The 20,059-nt window shown below is 37.9% G+C and overlaps 1 protein-coding gene across 1 annotated transcript in view; it reads left to right on the top strand.

Annotated features, from left to right (window-relative positions):
- The first annotated feature begins 19,974 nt into the window (after positions 1 to 19,974).
- The window catches only part of LOC111182395 (testis-specific Y-encoded protein 1-like), a 45,891-nt gene continuing 45,806 nt past the window's right edge, over positions 19,975 to 20,059 (top strand). Inside the window, 1 exon segment of the mRNA XM_089917077.1 lies at positions 19,975 to 19,998. Within this exon segment, the coding sequence (XP_089773203.1) occupies positions 19,975 to 19,998 (24 nt within the window).

Raw genomic sequence — 20,059 nt, forward strand, 5'->3', positions numbered from 1 at the left:
CTCCCACTTTCCCCCTGTGTGACTCTGGTGGGTGCCTCGGCTTGACTGGACCTGGATCACACATAGAGCCCTGGCTGCAAACAGTCTGGAAAAGGTCAAATTCAGTTTCCAGCCTTCGCTGAAGGCTCACAGGAAGGGGACTAGAGGGGGAGCAGAGTGAGACAAAGTAGTCTCTTCACAACTTTCTCATGCAAATACCTACAATCGGTAATTTACAGGCCTCACACATCTATCACCATTTTTCACTAATAAAAAATTAGGTAAGTATCACCAAAAATGTTTTCATACCTGGAATGGATAGAAAGTTTTCAAACAATTGATGCCAGAAAAATATATAAAAAATAAACAAGGATAATTAAATATGGCTACCTTGGCATTTGTTAAAGGCAAGGGTCCCAAAATGTCAGGGCTGGTAGCACACATATGTGAAATACGTGTAAGACAATGGTAAGCTTGGCAATACATACTTACCCCCTCTCCATGTGGTTTGCATTCTATTTCAATGGGGGGGAAAAAAATTCTTAAACTTAATGGCAGAAAAGGGGAAGAAGAGATTATTAGCTGTAGTAGATGGTCTTTATTTCCTTCCCTGATCCACTTTACCAAGACAGTGCATTTATCTCCTAGCTGTTGTCGGTGTGGGCTGCTAACAGCTCACAGGTGCTCCCTTCCTGAGAGAACTGCCAACAAGCAACAGAAACAGCCTCACTCAGAAGACTATTTCCAGCCCACAGATTGCAGCCTACAGCTAATTACTAAGTGATATGGAACATAAAATTCCAAGCCCCTTGGGCCAGACTCACTCTATGGCATAATTCATGTTCAAAACAACCCCTGGGCTCCCACATCCTTACCTGGCTGAAGCTTTCCCCCCCTTGCCCTATCCAGCACCCCTCACTTGTTTTCTCCTCAGAACATTTCTTCAATACATCACTTGAACAAGAAGCTGCTCAAGTTTTGTAGCCAGGGAATGAATATGAACTAAGAAACTAGCTAATTTCAATATTGCTATAGAAAACAACTAGAAAATGGTGAAGAAAAAAAATGACAAACAACGAATTAGTAAAGAGAAATATATGACACATAAACAGTACAAAAATATGGTAGATATATGTCAAACTCTAACATTAGGGAATATACTTTCTTAACTGTACATGTAACATGTTATGAAAATTGACTACATATTAAACCAAAAAAAGGAAAAAGTCCATAAATACCAAAATGGAAATAATACTACCAGCATTATTTGACACAATGTAATAAACCTAGAAATTAATAATAAAAAAATTTTAAAGGAACTTTTTACATAAAAATTGAAAAAACATGCTAATAAAACAACTCTTGGGTCAATAGAAAACACAAATCAAGATTTCAAAATTTATTGACAATAACAACCATGAAAATATAACATATCAAATCTATGTGATACAACTAAAGCAGTTTTAGTGTTAAGTGCCGATAGAAATACAAATACAAAAGGAAAATTAATTAAGCACCCAACTTACAAAGCTATAAAAGGAAAACAAAGGAAAGCCAGAGGAAATTAACAAGTATAAAAGCAAAAATTAATGGATTCAAAAAGAGAAAGAGTTAAACTAATAAAATCAAAATGTGTCAGTTGAAAATTTTAACACAGTAGACAGATCACTAGCTAACTTAATCTAGAAACAAAAGGGAAAAGCAAAATTATACAAAATTATGAATGGCAAAAAAGAAATAACCACTAAAACAGATGGACTTTTAAAAAAAATCATGAGACTATTTTGCAAAATTCTAAGCAGTTTTAAAATATAGGTGAAATAAATCATTTTCTAGAATAATACAACAGGGACTACTAGTTTTCTCTTCCACATATAAGGAGCTTGAAAGTTGCCACTCTGTCCCAACAGCAAGTCCAAAGCTAAACAGACTGAACCTTGGCAAATATTACCTAGGCCAGATGATCAAGGCTAACCTCATCAATGATAAGTCATGTTGATAGCATGGGAGCTTGGTATGAAGTAATGAGAACAGCACTTTAACGCTGTGATCTTCCTCCTAAAAATCTAGTTTAACCATGAGAAAAACATCAGATAGACAAACCCAAATCCAGGGACAGTCTACAAAATATCCAACCAGTACTCCTGAAAACTGTCCAGTTTATCAAAAAGTTGGGGAAACTGTCACAGACCAGAGGTGGCTAAGGCAGCATAATGACTAAATGCAACATGATTTTGTGGGTAAGATCCTGGAACAGAAAAACGACATTAAGGAAAATCTAGTGAAATCTGAATAAACTTCAGAAGTTAGTTAATAGTAATGTATCATCAATGTTAGATCCTTAATTCTGACAAGTGCACACATGTTCCCTATGTATCCTAATTAACAATCAGGGAAACCAGGTATTAGCACTCTTTGTTCCATCTTTGCAACTCTTTTGTAAATCTAAAAGTATTTTTAAATCAAAGTTTATTGTTAAAGAGCAATTAAAATTCCCTGTCTAATACTTATAACATTCTTGGTCATTTCTTTGTCTCTTGAGAATGATTTCATTATTCTTGTGTGTTTTTTAATTTTTTATTGAATGCCACGCATTTTGCATAGACTTGTAGAAGCTGAGGTAAATAATATTTGTGTCTAAAGACAGGCATGCCATTTCTTCTGTCAGGGTGTAAGTATGGTGGCTGGCATCTCTTCCTGCCTTGCTCTACATAGCTGACCCATTCCACACGTTCCTTCTCTTCTTGTAGGAGGTTGTCCCTCCATCAATTTAGATTAGTGTCCTTAGTTCTCTGATGGATTCAGGGAAAGTTGTAATTTTTTCATTTATCCAGCTCTTTCTCACTGATAGATGGGAGCATGTTTTTTGGTTTCTTGTTTGTTTTTCAGCTTTCTACATCCTAGGAGTAAACAGAACTCCAGGGTATTTTCTCCTTAAGTCTGTCTATACTACAATCAAACATGCATGTAGGAGGAATGAAATTGAGCAAAGTGATCAGAATAATATTTTTTAAAGCAAGAGATTCTGAATGTTTGAAAAATCACAGATTTTAACATTGGAAGGAATGTATTCGAAGGCATCCACCCTAGTTTTAAAATCTTTTGAACCATGTCTTCTTTTGTTAAAATTAAATGTTCACTTCTCATATTTCCTCCAGGAGAATGCTTCTAGTTAAAAATTACTATGTCTTCTGCATATCTCCATCAGTCAAAAAATACCTGTTGCAATTTTTTTAGCTGATATGAAAAGCATAGAAATAATTTTTTTTATTTTACAAATAAAAATTATATTCTAATATTGAGAATGTTTTCAAATTGTGTACCCCTTTCCTGATTCTGGTTAAAAACACCATATGGAATCTTCCCCTACTCGGTTTGAAAATAATTTACTGTACCAAACACTCACCAAACAAATATTTTTCTTCTGTATATTGCCTAGAGAGAGAAGCGTATTATACATCAAATTCTTTATACTGACACATCAGTATAGTAGACACAAGGATGGGGATCTATAAAATGGGCAGAGTGGGGGAGGTCAGGGCTATGCTTTTTTGCAAGGAAGTTAAAAGATGGGCTGAGGCTTCCCTGGTGGCGCAGTAGTTGAGAGTCCGCCTGCTGACCGTGCCCCGGTCCGGGAAGATCCCACATGCTGCGGAGCGGCTGGGCGCGTGAGCCATGGCCGCTGAGCCTGCGCGTCCAGAGCCTGTGCTCCGCAATGGGAGAGGCCGCAACCGTGAGAGGCCCGCGTACCGCAAATAAATAAATAAATTTTTAAAAAGATGGGCTGTATAAAACTGGGCTGCCCCATCTAAGGACTCAGTGCATCTAAGCCAAACGTGGTTAAGCACCGAACAGCCAAAGAACTGAGGTGATGGAACAGATTCAAATCAAGCATCTCTATTCTTTGACCAGAGGCAGAAATCTATGTGAAGAATAAATCAGAAGCATCCACAATGTGATGCCTAAAGAACGCAGCACCTCTTCTTTCTCTGTAATTCCTAAATGTTAAAGGAAAAAGCCTGTAATGTTGACAACTGATCAGGAAAATCTAACCTTGTAGCAATGTCCTCTAACCTTTCTTGATCTAAAAAATGACCTGGCTTCTTATTAAAAACAGAGATTTCTGGGAACCATTCCAGATTAACAAATCAGAATCTCTAGGAGAGGCTCCTCAGAATGTTCACTTTTAACCAAAGTTCATGGGATTCCTCAGATCAGAATTATTAGGGAAACGGTGTTAGAATATACTCTCTTCACAATTTCCTACCCTCAACAGCATTTTTGTATTACTAGCTAATCACTTCTGATGATCAAGGCGTGATAATCCTGACGCTTAACACTAAAATATTAAAACACTAGGAGCTGCTTGTGTGCTTGTTAAATTATAATTTCCTTTCTGGAGGTATAAACAGAAGAAAATACTGAATTCACCTTATAGTAAATTTTAGTGAGAAGCTGGCAGCAAACAAGTATTTTATTTATTTTTGGCCTGGATAATTTCCTTTAGAAAATTATTCAAGGATAAGAGATAGCCTTTTTAAATTTTAATTTAAAATAACCTTTTAATTTTTAAATGAATTATTCCAATGCATGTAAAATTATATGAGCAGGAACAAATAAAAATTTATTCATGAACACATGACTGACAGAGGGTAGAATCATCTCTGCAAACCTCTTGAGAGTACATCTCAGACTAAACCTACTTTGAGAGCCTCTTTGTGAAATATCCAGGGCTGTATACTTCAGTGGAAATGTATTTGTTTTACACAAAAGGGAGAGTTTCTAATGAGGACAACTTTGTCTTTTGTAGGAAAGACAAAAAGCATTGAGGCTTGGTTTTAATTTGGGGGAAAGGGATGAAAAGACTGCAGAGAGCTCTGAATTTTCCTGCAAACTACCTCTTGAGCTTTTATTGGTGACCCTTAGGCAATGTTACTTAATGTTTGGCTCAAGACTATCCGAGTCAGAACTATTTGATGAAAGTGTTTAAAATGCTAATTCCTAGGCCTCTGCAGATTTACTGAATTAACATTTCAAGGACAGAACCCAGGAAGCTACCTTTTTAAAAAAGTATTCCAAATGATTTAGAAGAACATTGAGGTTGGAAAATTCGTGCCCTGAAGCAGAGGTCAGCAAATCTTTTCCGGAAAAAAACCAAATACTAAGTACTTTATTTTCTTTTTAAACCACTTTTTTTGTGGTGCGATTGACATGTAAAAAGTGGTACATATTGGGCTTCCCTGGTTGAGAGTCTGCCTGTCGATGCAGGGGACACAGGTTCGTGCCCCGGTCCAGGAAGATCCCACATGCCGCGGAGCGGCTGGGCCCGTGAGCCATGGCCGCTGAGCCTGCGCGTCCGGAGCCTGTGCTCCGCAACGGGAGAGGCCACAACAGTGAGAGGCCCGCGTACCGCAAAAAAAAAAAAAAAAAAAAAGTGGTACATATTTAATGTACACAGCTTGGTTAGTTTGAGGGTAAGTATATACACCCCTGAAATCATCACTACCATCACATAAACATATCCATATTCAACCTCCCAAAGTTTCCCCCCTCACCTTTATTATTATTATCATTGTTTTTGTGTGTGTGTGATAAGAACACAACATAAGATCGATCCTCACAGCAAATTTTGTGTATAATACAGTACTGATAGCTTTAGGCACATCTTATTTATCTTGCTTAACTGAAACTCTGTACCTTTGACCATCACCTCCCCCATTTTCCTCTCCCCCCAGCTCCTGGCAACCACCTTTCTATTTTCTGCTTCCTGAATTTGATTATTTTAGATTTCACATGTAAATGAGATCACATAGCATTTGTCTTTCTGTGTCTGGCTTATTTCCCTTAGCATAATGTCCCCGAGGTCTGTCCATGTTATCACAAATGTCAGGCTTTCCTTTTTTTTTTTTAAGACTGAATAATATTTTATTGTACATATATACCACATTTCCTTTATCCATTCATCTGCAGACAGACACTTAGGTTGTTTCCGTATCTTGTCTATTGTGAATAATGAACATGGGAGTGCAGATGTCTCTTCAAGATCCTAATTTCAATTCTTTTGTGTAAATATCCAGAAGTGGGATTGCTGGATCATATAGATTTATTTTTTAATTTTTTGTGGAGACAATATAGTTTTAGAATGCATTTAGCTAGAGGGATAAACCAAACTATACTTTTATCCAGAATGTCTTTGTGTTGTCTACTTTTAAAAAAAGTCTTAATAACTCATTGCATTTTTAATAAGAAAACTCAGAAATGCTAGTCATAATTAAGTGCCTCTTTTTCTTTTTAGCTTATCTAGAAAATGACTATGACTTTTGTAGCTCTGGGGACAGTGTATTATTCCCCTCATTGAAATCTTCACCAATAACTTTTTGGCTTAATGTCTTTTCACCTTATTCTTTTAACATTGTTAAATGAGAGACAGATTAATGTACTTTGATGTTTACAAAATTTATTTCATACCAAATTTCCTGCTCCCAAATGCAAGTTAACCAATAATCAAAAATGACAAATATATTACAATTAAAGAAAAAATACAAAATTCTGGGGGTTTTGTATGTATCTCCAAACTCCCAAGAAGCATTACTGAGTTTGTTCCAGAAAAAGTAAATTGATGAAATCCTAAGAATTCTCACTAACACGGTTAATGTGGAGAGAGATGTACTATAAAGTGAGTGGCAGCAGAAGAAAGCTTTGAAAGTAGAAGCCACTATAATTGACATCAGACTCTCAGAAGCTCAGGAGAGGCAGAAAATATTGTTAAGGATCATACTGTCTAGGGGTTAATTACAAAACAAGGGAACAATCCAGGGGTTAATTCCAAAACAAGGGAACAATCTAAAGCCTGAAACTATTGATTGTCTCTTGAAAATGTAACATTCCTTGGACTAGATAATGTACACTCTACAAAGACAGGAGTGGGTGATGAACAAAATATTAAACAAGAACTCAGCTCTCAAGTCCTGTGAAGAAGGCTCCAGCTCTCAGATATATTTCAAGTTTCAGAAAGGAGATAAAATACAGTTCCCAGTATTCAAGCAGAAGATAAATCAGTCTTAGGTAAAGTGTTAAGGCTGCCAAAAAGAATCCAACCACTTTACATAAAAACATTGAGAATCTGTATAAAACTGCCCACATTAAATATGAGTAAGCTGAGGAAAAAAGGCAAAAAACAACCACAAAGAAAAAGCAATCAAAGATATTAGGGAGAGAACGAGGAGGAAGAGAGGATGAGAACAAAGCGTGTAAAGACAGATGAAGAACCCTCTATGGAAGAAAACATTATCCAAGGTAAAGAAAAGTCCCCAAAAGTGTTTTGAACCATAGAAAAATAAAATCTGAACAGTAATTCAATAAAACATAAACTCAAAAAGAACATGATAAAGCAACTATATAAACAGCTTGAGAAACAACATTAGTTCAGAACTAATCACTAACTTGGAATCAGCAAGGAACAAAATTGACATGGCTAGAAATCTATTAATTATGCAGAGGAAAGGCTTGAGGTAATCCCAATAAATACAGAAGATACAAAAGGGATTAAAATAATTAGCTAAAACATAATACATATATTACATTAGTAAAAATTAAGACCTGAAGAATAATTTCCCTGAAATGAAAATGCAAATACATAGATCAAATGGGTATGTTGTAATCTAAGAAAAATGAATGTAGGATTATCTATATAAATATGTCCTACTTAAATTGCTGTACTTCAAAAATAGAGATTTCTTTATGTATGCATGGTGGCAGGAAGTATATGGGAGATCTCTTTACCTTCTTTTTAATTTTGCTACAAATCTAAAACTGCTCTAAAAAAAATAAAGTCTTAAAAAATGAGTTCTTCAGTTACTAAACACACACACACACACACACACACACACTCAAAGTCAACATAAAGGGAAAAAAATTATTCAGTAACAAGTCAGTGAAGTTCTACAAAGTTCTGAAATAAGATATATATAATCACAAATTTTATGCTCAGCGTAATTGTCTGCCTTCAGGTATATGAAATTTTTTCCACATAATTTTCTATGAATCTATCCTTTCATAAATCCCTTAATCCTTGAAGTCACCTTTTTTTCCTAGTAACCTGTGTACTGTTTGGAGTGATATTCACCTAAAGTTAAAATGGTGATTTCTGAGTTGTGAGTCAAGATAATTTTTTGCTTTTTTCTTTGTACTTCTCTGTATTCCTTGAATAGTTTTAAATTAGCATGTATCTTCAAAAAAAGATTCCACCTGAGATCTGATCAATGATATGTAATTATTATCTACATCACTCCAGGCCCTATATTTCTAATAATGTGGCCTAAAATGACCTACAATTTTGAGGTTGTCGAATCACACTGTTCCTTCATTTTCAGCTAATGCTGGAAAGAGGGGCCAGCCTAGAATCCATCAGCATCTCGCGGTCACTGAATAACCACTGTGATCTTCAGAGAGAAATAACCACTGCTTCACTTTTGCCTTTCAAACCTTGTACAGATTCATCCTTTGCCCAACTCTAACCACTGAACTGTACAGTGAATGGAGATTCTGGGAAAAGTAGTTCCCACTTAACCAAGTCGATATGGTTTGTAAACCACCTCGTGAGTAGCCTACTGAGTCAATCAGAGGAAATAATGAATACTACAGTGAGAGAGTACAGAAGGCTGAATAATGGCCACCCAAGGATATCAGGTCTAAATCCTTGGAACCTGCAAATATTACCTGAGAAGGAAAAAGGGTCTTTGCCGTTGTGATTAAGGATCTTGATGTGGGGAGATTATCCTGGCTTGTCCACTGGGCCCTAAATCTACTCATAAATGTCCATATAAGAGAAAGGGAGAGGGAGATTTGACACACACAGTAGAGGAGGAGGGAAAAGGAGGAAGGAGGCAGAGGCTGGAGTGATACTGCCAGGAGTGAGGGAACCCTCGCGGCCGCTAGAAGAGGCAAGGGAAAGATTCTCCCAGGAGCCTCCAGAAGGAGGACAGCCCTGCTGACACCCTGATTTCAGTTCAGTGAAACTCATTTCAGACCTCTGGCCTCCAGAACTCTGAGAGAATACATTTTTGGTCTTTTAAGCCACCAAATTTGTGGTCATTCGTTAAGCAGCCCCAAGAAAATAATAGAGAGAAATGACTGCTGCTTCATTTTTGCCTTCCAAACCCTGCAGAAGTTCCTCTTTTGTCTGGCTCTAACCCGAAACGAGAGGAAAGGGGATTCTGGGAAAAACAGTTCCAACTTTACCAGGCTGATGTGGTTGGCAACCCAACACATTCGCAGCCTAGTGAGCCAACCAGAGGGAGAATGTGTTATGAGGATTATAGTGAGAAACTAATAAGCAAGGAATAGGGCCAATTTTTATGTAACATTTTAAGAATATTAATTCACTTAATTTCCACTATAAGGTAAGCATTATTTTTATCCAAATTTTACAGATTGGGCAACTGAGACACACAAAAGATCATACAATTAGTTAATGGTGGAGCCAGGATTTGAACGCAGGAAGACTGGCCTCATTCCACATTTTTAACATTTACACTACATACTAAAGAGAATACTTCATTCACTGGGCATCCTATTCACCTATTGCTGTGAAACAAATTACAGCAAAATTTAGCTGCTTAAAACAACCATCATTTTCTGTCATATCTCATGATTTCGTGGGTCAGAAATCCAAGTGGGGCTCAGCTGGGGAATTCTCTCAATTTGTGGTTTTCAGCTGACAAATGAGCTGATCTGAGGAGTCCAAGGTGGCTTTACTCACAGGTCTGGCACTCACAGGGGTGGTGGGAAAGCTGAGCTCAGCTGGAGCAGTTGGCTTGGAGGTCCTCCACGTAACCATTAGAGCTGGCAGGCTGATGGTAGTCAAACTACTTAAGTGAAAACTCAGAGAGTGTTCCAAAAGAACCTAGTGGAAGCTTCAAGGATTTTTATAACCTAATCTTAGAAATCCCCTCTGCTATATTCTCTTGGTCAAACAACTTGAAAAGGCCAGCCCAATTCAAGAGGAGGAGACTTAGACTCTACTTCTCAATGGAGGAGTAGCTAAGAATTTGAGACCATTCTTCATCTACTTTTATTTTAATCTACAGATACTGACTTGCCTAAAGTCAAGAACTAGTTCCTTGAACTTTATAGCTCGTAATTATCTTCATGCATTTCAGAATAAAACTGCTTTTAATGACCTATAAATATGAATTACCTCAACGATGAGTTAGGGGACCTAGTTTACAGTCCTCATTTAATAAGTAAGTCATTTTGAGCAAATCACTTAAACACTCCAAGTCTCCATTTTTTTCACCTATAAAAGAAGAATGTTGGGCTATTTTAATTGAGTCTTTTCTCTGGAAATCTTGAGATTGTTGCCTGGAGGGATGCTGGTGCTGAAGTCCTGGAGCAGTGTGTGGAGTGGGCACTGCTCTCCTTCCTGCCCATCTGGAACAGCAAGGGGACTGTGTGTTGCCTGGGCCACGAGAGCATCTGTTGAGTAGGTGCCTGGGTTTAAATGGTCACTAGGTCTGTTTCAGCTTTAAAATTATCATCTTTTACCTGGTACTTTTGATCATATCAAGCTGCATTCATTTAGGGATTACTTCAAAAAAATCAGTGGATTAACACAGTAAAAGTATATTTCTTACTCGCAGGAAGTCCAATCAGCAGGGCCTGGGGGCAGGGGCTAATTTGCTCCATGAAGTCATTCAGGAACATAGGCTCTTTACATACTATACTCCCACCATCTGTTAGGAACTCACAGACCTCCACTGAGTTCTCCAAAGCCATTTGAATGACAGAAGGAAAGAGAGAAAACAGGGAAAATCACACAATAGCCCCTTCTGCACTAGCCTGAAAATGGCATATAACCCTTCTGCATTCCATTGGCTAGAACTCCACTGTATCCACTACACTTAAGAACTGGAAATAAGATCTGTGAGGCCAGAAGAAAAAGGAAATCGGTTATGGTGAATACACAGCTGTCTCACACAGCTGTCTAATCTTTGAAGCAGGGATGCACCATGGTGTTGTGCAAATCCAGATGAATTCATCCAGTTGTATTTTAGTATGAAAAGAGAATAATTTTTTTCATGTTTCCTGCCTAAGGGATACCTAATATCAAGTGCTAAATGACAACCTGAACAAATGAAACTCTACTTGTTTGATAAGCACTATGAAAAAAAGACTTTTTTGTGTGAATGCAGAGGTTTGAATTAAAACTAGAAACGTTCATAAGATGTACTATGGATGGAGAAAATGCTTCAGAACATGCTACAGTTCCTGTTAATGGCAAATTTATGCCAGTAAAATTATCAACCCTTTCTCCATGACCCAGCGCATAAGAGAATTCCTGTTGGGAAGCTCCTATAGCGTCTGCCCACACTGCACTTTGCTTTTATAGGCAGCACTCTTAAGCTGCCACTTCTGTAGGCAGCACATTTACACACTGTTTCATCAGAAATGCATCACTGTGTGCTCACAGTTTTCAAACAAGAACCTCAAAGATTGCTCTGTAATCAGAAGCCATTCAAATTAAACAAATCTATATTTGCTTATAAAATGACCCACTCTCTTTTCATCTTGTTCCTTAGTGAAGCTTATTATTTTCATGTCCAAGGTTAAATGTCCATATTCAGGCCTAAACAGTTTGCTCCTGATGTTCATTTCAGATCTGGACCTCAGTGAGGTCGTGATTTCACTCTTGGGAACACATATTGGTAAACTGAAGTTACTTTTTAAAAGTATTTAACGCTGGGGCTTCCCTAGTGGCGCAGTGGTTAAGAATCCGCCTGCCAATGCAGGGGACACAGGTTCGAGCCCTGGTCCGGGAAGATCCCACATGCTGCAGAGCAACAAAGCCCATGCGCCACAACTACTGAGCCTGTGCTCTAGAGCCTGTGAGCCACACCTACTACTGAGGCCCGCGTGCCTAGAGCCCGTGCCCCACAACAAGAGAAGCCACCGCAATGAGAAGCCTGTGCACCACAATGAAGAGCAGCCCCCGCTCACCGCAACTAGAGAAAAGCCCGCGCACAGGAACGAAGACCCAACGCAGCCAAAAATAAATAATAACATTTTTTAAAAAGTATCTAATGCCTAGCTCAAAAGCAAAAATATGAGATGATATAACAAGTAGCAAGGACTTTGAGTCTTTAAGTAGTTGGCTGTCTTCTTATTTACTTTCAGAGCAAGAGATTGACATAGAAACAGAGAGAAACTATACTACATACAGGAATATACCTGATACCCCACCACCCAACATTTTGTCTGATCATTGCTATATTTTATTTATTGATAAGAAACAGAATCAGAGAGCAGAATTTTCCGAAGTGCAAGAATGATTGCACTTGATTGTACTCTTGAATGATTTTGTTTCATGCAGCATTATATAAAATTTAGTCACACAGAGATAAAGATTTTCCCTTTTCAATTCTCTTTCACTTAATTATACGAAACAGAAAGTTTCAAGTTCTTGCTAGTGTGTCTTAAATATACCTCTAAATCTAACTATTCTCTTTTAATAAATAAGGATCAGGTCTCGGGTCCAGGGCCTTTGGTAGGTAATAATATTTTGCTATAATTTTTTAATGCAGTTATTTTTGTAACTACCCTCTACTTACTCTAAGTCACATCAATTTCCATTTACATCAGTTATAAAACGTCAATTTAAACAAAATGTTAAATAATTAATATTAAAAGTGGACATGAATATGGCAAGTATTATGAAGGTGGTACAATAATGAATGAACTTTGGGAAACAGTGTATGGGGAAATTATGCAACATACATTCAACCATATCTAAGGCTGTCATTGTCATAAATAACACGCAAAAAGAGGCAATACCATCAGAGGTCACTTTTGTTGTACTAAAGCTATTGTATTTATACTTTGTATTGTTCTTCACAGGGGACATTCCATGCTAAGGAACAGTTATTTACACATGTAAAACCAGATTGAATTATCTATGATATAAGTTCACCTGCTATTACTGATCACCATATTAAAAGTGGCTCAGATAGGGTAGTTTCTTTCTTTCTCCTCTAACAGTCATACTACAAGTAGTCCAGGAGGTTCCCATGTTTCTTTTTGTTCCTCTTGCATCCCTGGAGCAGCTACAACCTGCAAAGATGCCTCACCACCCTGTCTACATCCCATGTAGCAGGATGAAGGAAGAGACCAAAAGAGCGAAAGCTCCTTTTCTTTAAGTTCTATATCGTTGTAGAGACTAACTCATAATGGCCACATTTAAATATAAAGGAAGCTAGTTGGTTGGCCATATGGTTCACTGAAAATTCCATTCAGATAGAAGAAGAAGAAGATGTTGATGGACAAATAGCAGTCTGTTTAAAGATCCAAGGGATTTCTCAGGACAGAAAAGATGAAATTACATTTAGTACTATTTTATCAGTGCAGCATTTTATAATATTTTACGGTTCCATTTCATACCAAATTACATAGAAACTCCTTGGCCTAAAGTTCAAGGTTCTTCACAGTTGTCTACAATGTAAAAATATGGCATTAAGCTGCAAAAACTGTTTGAAATGGCAATAAGTTAGAGCTGCTTCTTTTTAAAAAACTATACAATGTGACTGACTTTATCTGGGTGAATCTGATAGTTAAGCAAGATGGGAATTTGAGCATTTAAGAGCATGTATATAGGATTTATTTCTTAAAGACAGCAACTGACACTAAAGCCTGGAAAGGTATTTTTATATTTTTAGCACTGCTAAACGACCAGCAGGTCACAGAAGGTAAACTTAAGACTCCCACAGAAGAGGCTGACACTGACAAATGAAAATGAGGTTAAACAGAAGCTTTATAAAAATCCCTCTGGTAAAACTTCAGAAAAACAGAAGTTAAAGCCAGATGCTTCTGTTACCCAGCTCATCCAATTTAAGTCTACATGAGACTCTAAAAAGCTCGATTCTGAGGCCTCATAGCAATTGCTCAAGGTTTGGGGAGCAGCAGGAGGCTTGGTTAGCATTTGCCAACACTGGGGAATTTTGTGTGAGGCCCCAAAGTCATATAACTTAATTTATGGGAAATCCCTAAAATCTGTCCTAGAGATAAGAATTAAATAATATTATCATGATACCACCATTGGGAAAATAACTTCCAAACTCACAATATCCTGGAAATAACTGTGACGTGTGATAAGCAGAAAGGTTATCCAAATTCTCCGAAGAGTAGCACAGCTTTCATTCCAATATAAAAATGAACATAGCATGGAAACAATGTTTAATAAAGTAGTTACATTATTTCTCATTGCTCAAATGGTACCTGAATATAAGAATGCACTTAAAATTGGTATAGTAACTATGGAAAACAGTAAGGAGGTGCCTCAAAAAATTAAAAATAGAACTACAATATGACCCAGCAATTTCATTTCTGGGTATTTTTCCAAAAAAAAAAAGAACACTAATTCAAAAAGATATATGCACCCCTATGTTCATTGAGCATTATTTACAATAGTCAAGATATGGAAGCAACCCAAGTTCCCATCAATAAACCAATAGATAAAGAAGATGTAGTGCATATATTTCAATGGAATATTACTCAGCCAGAAAAAAGGAGTAATATCTTGCCATTTGTAACAACATGGATGGATCTAGAGGGTATTATGCTAAATGAAATAAGTCAAATAGAGAAAGATAAATAAGATTTCACTTATGTGTAGAATCTAAAAAACAAAACAAATGAACAAACATAACAAAACAGAAATAGACTCATAGATACAGAGAACAAACCATTGGTTGCTATAGGGAAGAGGGATGGAGAGATGAGTAAAATAGGTGAGGGAGATTAAGAAGTACAGACTTCAAGTTACAAAATAAATAAGTCACAGGCATGTAATGTACAACACAGGGAATATAGTCAATAATATATATATATATATATATATATATCTTTTTTTTTTTTTTTTTTTGCGGTATGTGGGCCTCTCACTGTTGCGGCCTCTCCCGTTGCGGAGCACAGGCTCCAGACACGCAGGCTCAGCAGCCATAGCTCATGGGCCCAGCCGCTCTGCGGCATGTGGGATCCTCCTGGACCGGGGCACAAACCCGCGTCTCCCGCATCGGCAGGCGAACTCTAAACCACTGTGCCACCAGGGAAGCCCTAGTCAATAATATTGTAATAACTTTGTGTGATGACAGACAGTAACCAGACTTACTGTGGTGATCATTTTGTAGTGTATAAAAATTTCAAATCACTATGTTGTACACCTGAAACTAAAAGAATATTGTAAGTCAACTATACTTTAAAAAAAGATAACTAAGTACTAGGGGTGTAATGTACAACTTGATGACTATAGCTAACACTGCTGTCTGATATATAGGAAAGCTGCTAAGAGAGTAATTCTAAGAGATCTCATCACAAGGAGAATTTCTTTTTCCATTTCTTGTTTTCTTTCCTTCCTTTTCATTATATCTATATGAGAAGATGGAGGTTAGCTGAACCTATGTGGAAATCATTTCACAATATATGTAAATCAAACCATCATGTTGTAAACCTTAAACTTATACTGTGATATATATCAATTATTTCTCAGTAAAACTGGGGAAAAAAAGAATTCACTTATATATCAGGACAGAACATGTTCTCATTCAAATGTATGTGACTTAACACCATTTATCTTTCAAATGTAACGAACTGTGTTTTTCCATACTTAAAAGTGATACTGAAAAGAAGATGTGGTACATATACACAATGGAATATTACTCAGTCACAAAAAAGAGCAAAATAATACCATTTGCAGCAACATAGATGGACCTAGAGATTATCATACTAAGTGAAGTAAGTCAGACAGAGAAATACAAATACCATATGCTATCACTTATATGTGGAATCTAAAATATGATACAAATGAACTTATTCACAAAACAGAAACAGACTCACAGATTTCAAAAACAAACTTCTGGTTACCAAAGGGGAAACATGGTGGGGAGGGATAAATTAGGAGCTTGCGATTAACATACACACCCTACTATATAAAACAGACAACCAACAAGGACCTGCTGTATGGCACAGGGAACTCTACTCAATATTCTGTAATAACCTATACTGCAAAAGAATCTGAAAAAGAATGAATTTATGTATATGTATAACTGAATCACTTTGAGGTACACCTGTAACTAACACAACTTTGTAAGTCAACTATACTCCAATAAAATTTTTTTAAAAATAATAGTTTAACTGGTATTAGGTATAGCTCTAAACATAATTGCAGAGCAAGCAGAGCCTGTCTTCACTTCCAGCCTAGCCGTTCTGCAATTTCCTCTTCTTGCTGGTCTCTTCTGCTAATCTTTCAAGTTCCTGGTCTTCTTACATTCTTGTCTACTCTACCCGCTGTCCCAGCCTCTGACCTGCTCCATTCTAGTTTTGCTCTGAGAAGGATCTTCTAAATAATGACAATAGTACATTACATTTTATATTCAACTTTGGAGAGAAAAGACCAACTATGGACAGGGTGTCCAGATATTTGTTTATGCTTCCATCCCTACCCTCTCCCATCAACAGTACCCTGGTTTCCCATGAAAGAATTCACTCCCCACTCATTCCGGGTCATGCAGTTTGGGTTGGATAACCCCATCCTCAGCTCTCGGGGTGAGGCATGAGATCACCTCTTGTCATCTGGAATCCAGTGTCTACAGAAGCCAGGTTTTTAGTGAAAATAAAGAGTATAACAACTGTGGGGTTGGTTGATTGCTTCTTTAAAAACTTGAAAAAGGAAAATGATGAGCTAGAGCTTTACATTCCCAGCTCAACGTCAAAGGAATGAACCAGAAAGCTTCCTTAAGTCCTATAGCTAAATGGTTGATATTTCTGAAAACAAACCCAAAGTGCAGTCCTGCAGGCAGCTAAATGATAATGTGCATGGAATTCACAACCATAGATTCTCTTACGTTAAAGTTGAAGCATTAATTGGAAAAGAGTAAGAACCATGAAAATGGGAATGGGCACAACTGGCTAGATTCTAGAGAAGCTGGGGACCATGAACCTCCAAATTCTGCTTTGCCCCATTTGCCAGTGGAAGCAGCCCATTCTTGCTGTCTAAGGAGGTTCAACTCTCCTTGCCTAAAGAACCAGTAATGATCTTTCCAAGAGAGAAAATTTTAATCTTCTTCTTCTTGTTACTCCCGACCGATAATTATATTAAAATCCAGGAAATCAGGTACAAAGTATGACCTGGGAGAACGTGGCATATACAATATTGCAAGACTTTGCCAATATACATTAACTAAAAGCTGGGGAATATTTATCATAATGCATTCTAAGGGGCTGGAATCTGGTAGAAGGAATGCAATACTGGATGAAGCCAAATCTACTGATGCAGGAGGATTAAGCAGAAATTTTGAATTTAATGCATTAACTAAAGTAACTTGGATTGGCTGGTGTGATTGCTTGGCTAAAATTTGGAATCAAATATGGTTTATGCTAACTGGGATTGAAAAATCAGAACTAACCTAGTGTTAGGGTATCAAATGTTTAAGGAAATTGGAATGTTTTAGTGACTTTATAATCATGTCTTCTATTTATGTCCCTAGGGAAGCTCTGGAGGATACCTCTTTTATAAAGGCTCTGAGAAGCACACTAGGGGCTGGGAGCACCAGCATCCTTGAAGACCTCTGTAACAGCTATTCTCTGGAGGCCGGGAGTAACAGAGTGGCAAATGCTGCTATTAAAATAGATTCTCTGCATTCAGTGTGTATACAAGTGTTGAACAGGTGATTGTCTTTTTTCTCTATACTTGATAGAAAACATCAAGAATAGCTTGCTTTCAGCTCTCCATCACTGTTATATTTAGTTTGCAGGGACTTTGATACCCTATCTATCCCATAGCATATAATGCTGATCTAATGCAATATTATCACATTGATTGGACCTTTCTGGTAAACAGGAAGTAGAAGCCTTTGTATGTCACATGAGGATCAGTGGGTAGGAAATATCCCCCAGGAAAATTCAGGGGTCTGACACCTCAGTGAAATTTATAGGAGTCCAATGGTCTGGGGCATGTTGAAATAGCCCTCCATGGTTAAAAGTCCTTTTCAGCTACTAAAAAAGGGTATTATTGGCTTCTCCGTAATTTGGAGGCATCATATACTTTATTAGAGTGTACTGCTCCAAATCATCTACTGAGAAACCAGAAAGGCTGCAAGTTTTAAGTGGGCCCAAAGCAAAAGATAGCTCACCAATAGTTCCAGGCTGCTGTGCAAGCTGTTCTGCCACTTGGGTCAAACAACCCACCAGACCCAGATATGTCTGAAATGTCTGTAGCAGATAGGAGTGCTGTATGGAGTCTTTGGCCAGACCCTATAAGTAAAATACATCACAGACCTTTCAGATTTTAGGGCAAAGCTAAGTTTTCATCTGCTGATAACTATTTTCCTTTTGAAAAACATCTTATGACTTACTAGTGAGGGTAAATGGAGACTGAATGCTTGATCATTGGCCTTCAAGTTGCCATATTTTCTAAGCTGCCCGTAATGAAGAGGGAGGTGTCTGACCCCAAGCCAGAAAGTTGAATGTTCACAGCAACAACCTTCATCAGGAAAAGTAGTATAAATGAGATGAGAATTAGGTAGGTCCCAAGACACAACAGCAAATGGCTCAGATTCCCATAAGTCCTACTGGAGCTACATCTTTTTTCTCTCATCCTGCACCAATATTTCATGGGAAATTCACAATGACCAGTTAAATGATGAAGAAAATATTCAGACGATTTTGCACAATATTCTGGCACCACCCATCTGAAGAGCTGCAGCACTGCAGCCCCATTCTATGGGTAGCCCTGAAGGACAATGGTGAAAGGAAGTTCTCCCTGTTGGCAGAATTTAGAACAGTACTTTTGATTTCTCATTTTGCGTGGAAAAAGAAATGTTCTAATGTGTGTATCTACATTGATTTATAGGCAATGATAACGGTCTGGCTAGCTGTCAAAAATTTGGAAGAAACATAATTAGAAAATTGATGACAAGAAGGTCTGGGGATGAGATAGTGACCTCTCTGAACGAGCACAGAGTGTAACGATATTTATATCACATGTAAATACACGCGAATGAGTAACTTCAGCTGAAAAGGAACTTAATGATCAAATGGAGCAGATAATTCATTATGTAGATGTCAGTCAGCCTCTTTTGAAAGCCACTCCAGCCTTGGCAATGTGTTCATGCATAAAGAGGTCATGACAGCAGGAATAGAGGTTATGCTTTCACTCGGTATCATGGACTTCTAATCACCAAAGCCAATATGTCTATACTACTGAGTTCCCAGCCTGCCAACAGCAGAAACCAAGACCGATTCCCTGAAATAGCATAATTCCCTGGGAGATAAGTGGCACCACTCCCTTATGAAAAAGGAAGCATTTTGTTCTCACTGGAATAGACACCTATTCTGGATATGCAATTGTCTTCCCTACATGCAATGTTTTGATCAAAACACCATCCAAAGATTTACAGGGACTTCCCTGGTGTTCCAATGGTAAAGAATCCACCTTCCAATGCAGGAGACATGGGTTCAATCCCTGGTCTGGGAACTAAGATCCCACATGCAGCGGGGCCACTAAGCCCAAGCATCACAAATACTGAGCTCGCGCGCCTCAACTACAGAGCCCTCGTGTCACAAACTACAGAGCCCACGCGCCCTGGAGCCCATGCGCCACAACTAAAGAGAAGCCTGGGTGCCACCAAGAAGAGTCCATGTACTGCACCAAAAAGACCCCGCGTGCCTCAACGAAGATCCCCCGGGCCGCAACTAAGACCTGACGCAGCCAAAAAAATAAAGAAAATAAACAAATAAAATAACAAAGATTTACGGAAAACTTATTCATCACTGTGGTATTCCGCACAGCATTGCTCCTGACCAAGGAACTCACTGTAGAGCAAACAATTTCATCAATGGCTTACGCTAATGGAATCCACTGAGTTGGCCTCAGTGTAATTGTAATGCAATGGCCTTTTGAAGACTCAATTAGTTACAGTGCCACCTAGGTGACAAAACATTGTGCGCATGGCTAATATCCACCAGCATGAGGTAATGCTCTAAATGGCAATCAATGCTTTCTTATAGCAAGGATTCCTGGGTCCAGGAATCA

The sequence above is a fragment of the Delphinapterus leucas genome, chromosome 9 (assembly GCF_059928025.1).
Source record: "Delphinapterus leucas isolate spDelLeu-1000000601 "Yukka" chromosome 9, BTC_Dleu_Yukka2, whole genome shotgun sequence".
Classification (NCBI taxonomy): Eukaryota; Metazoa; Chordata; class Mammalia; order Artiodactyla; family Monodontidae; genus Delphinapterus; species Delphinapterus leucas.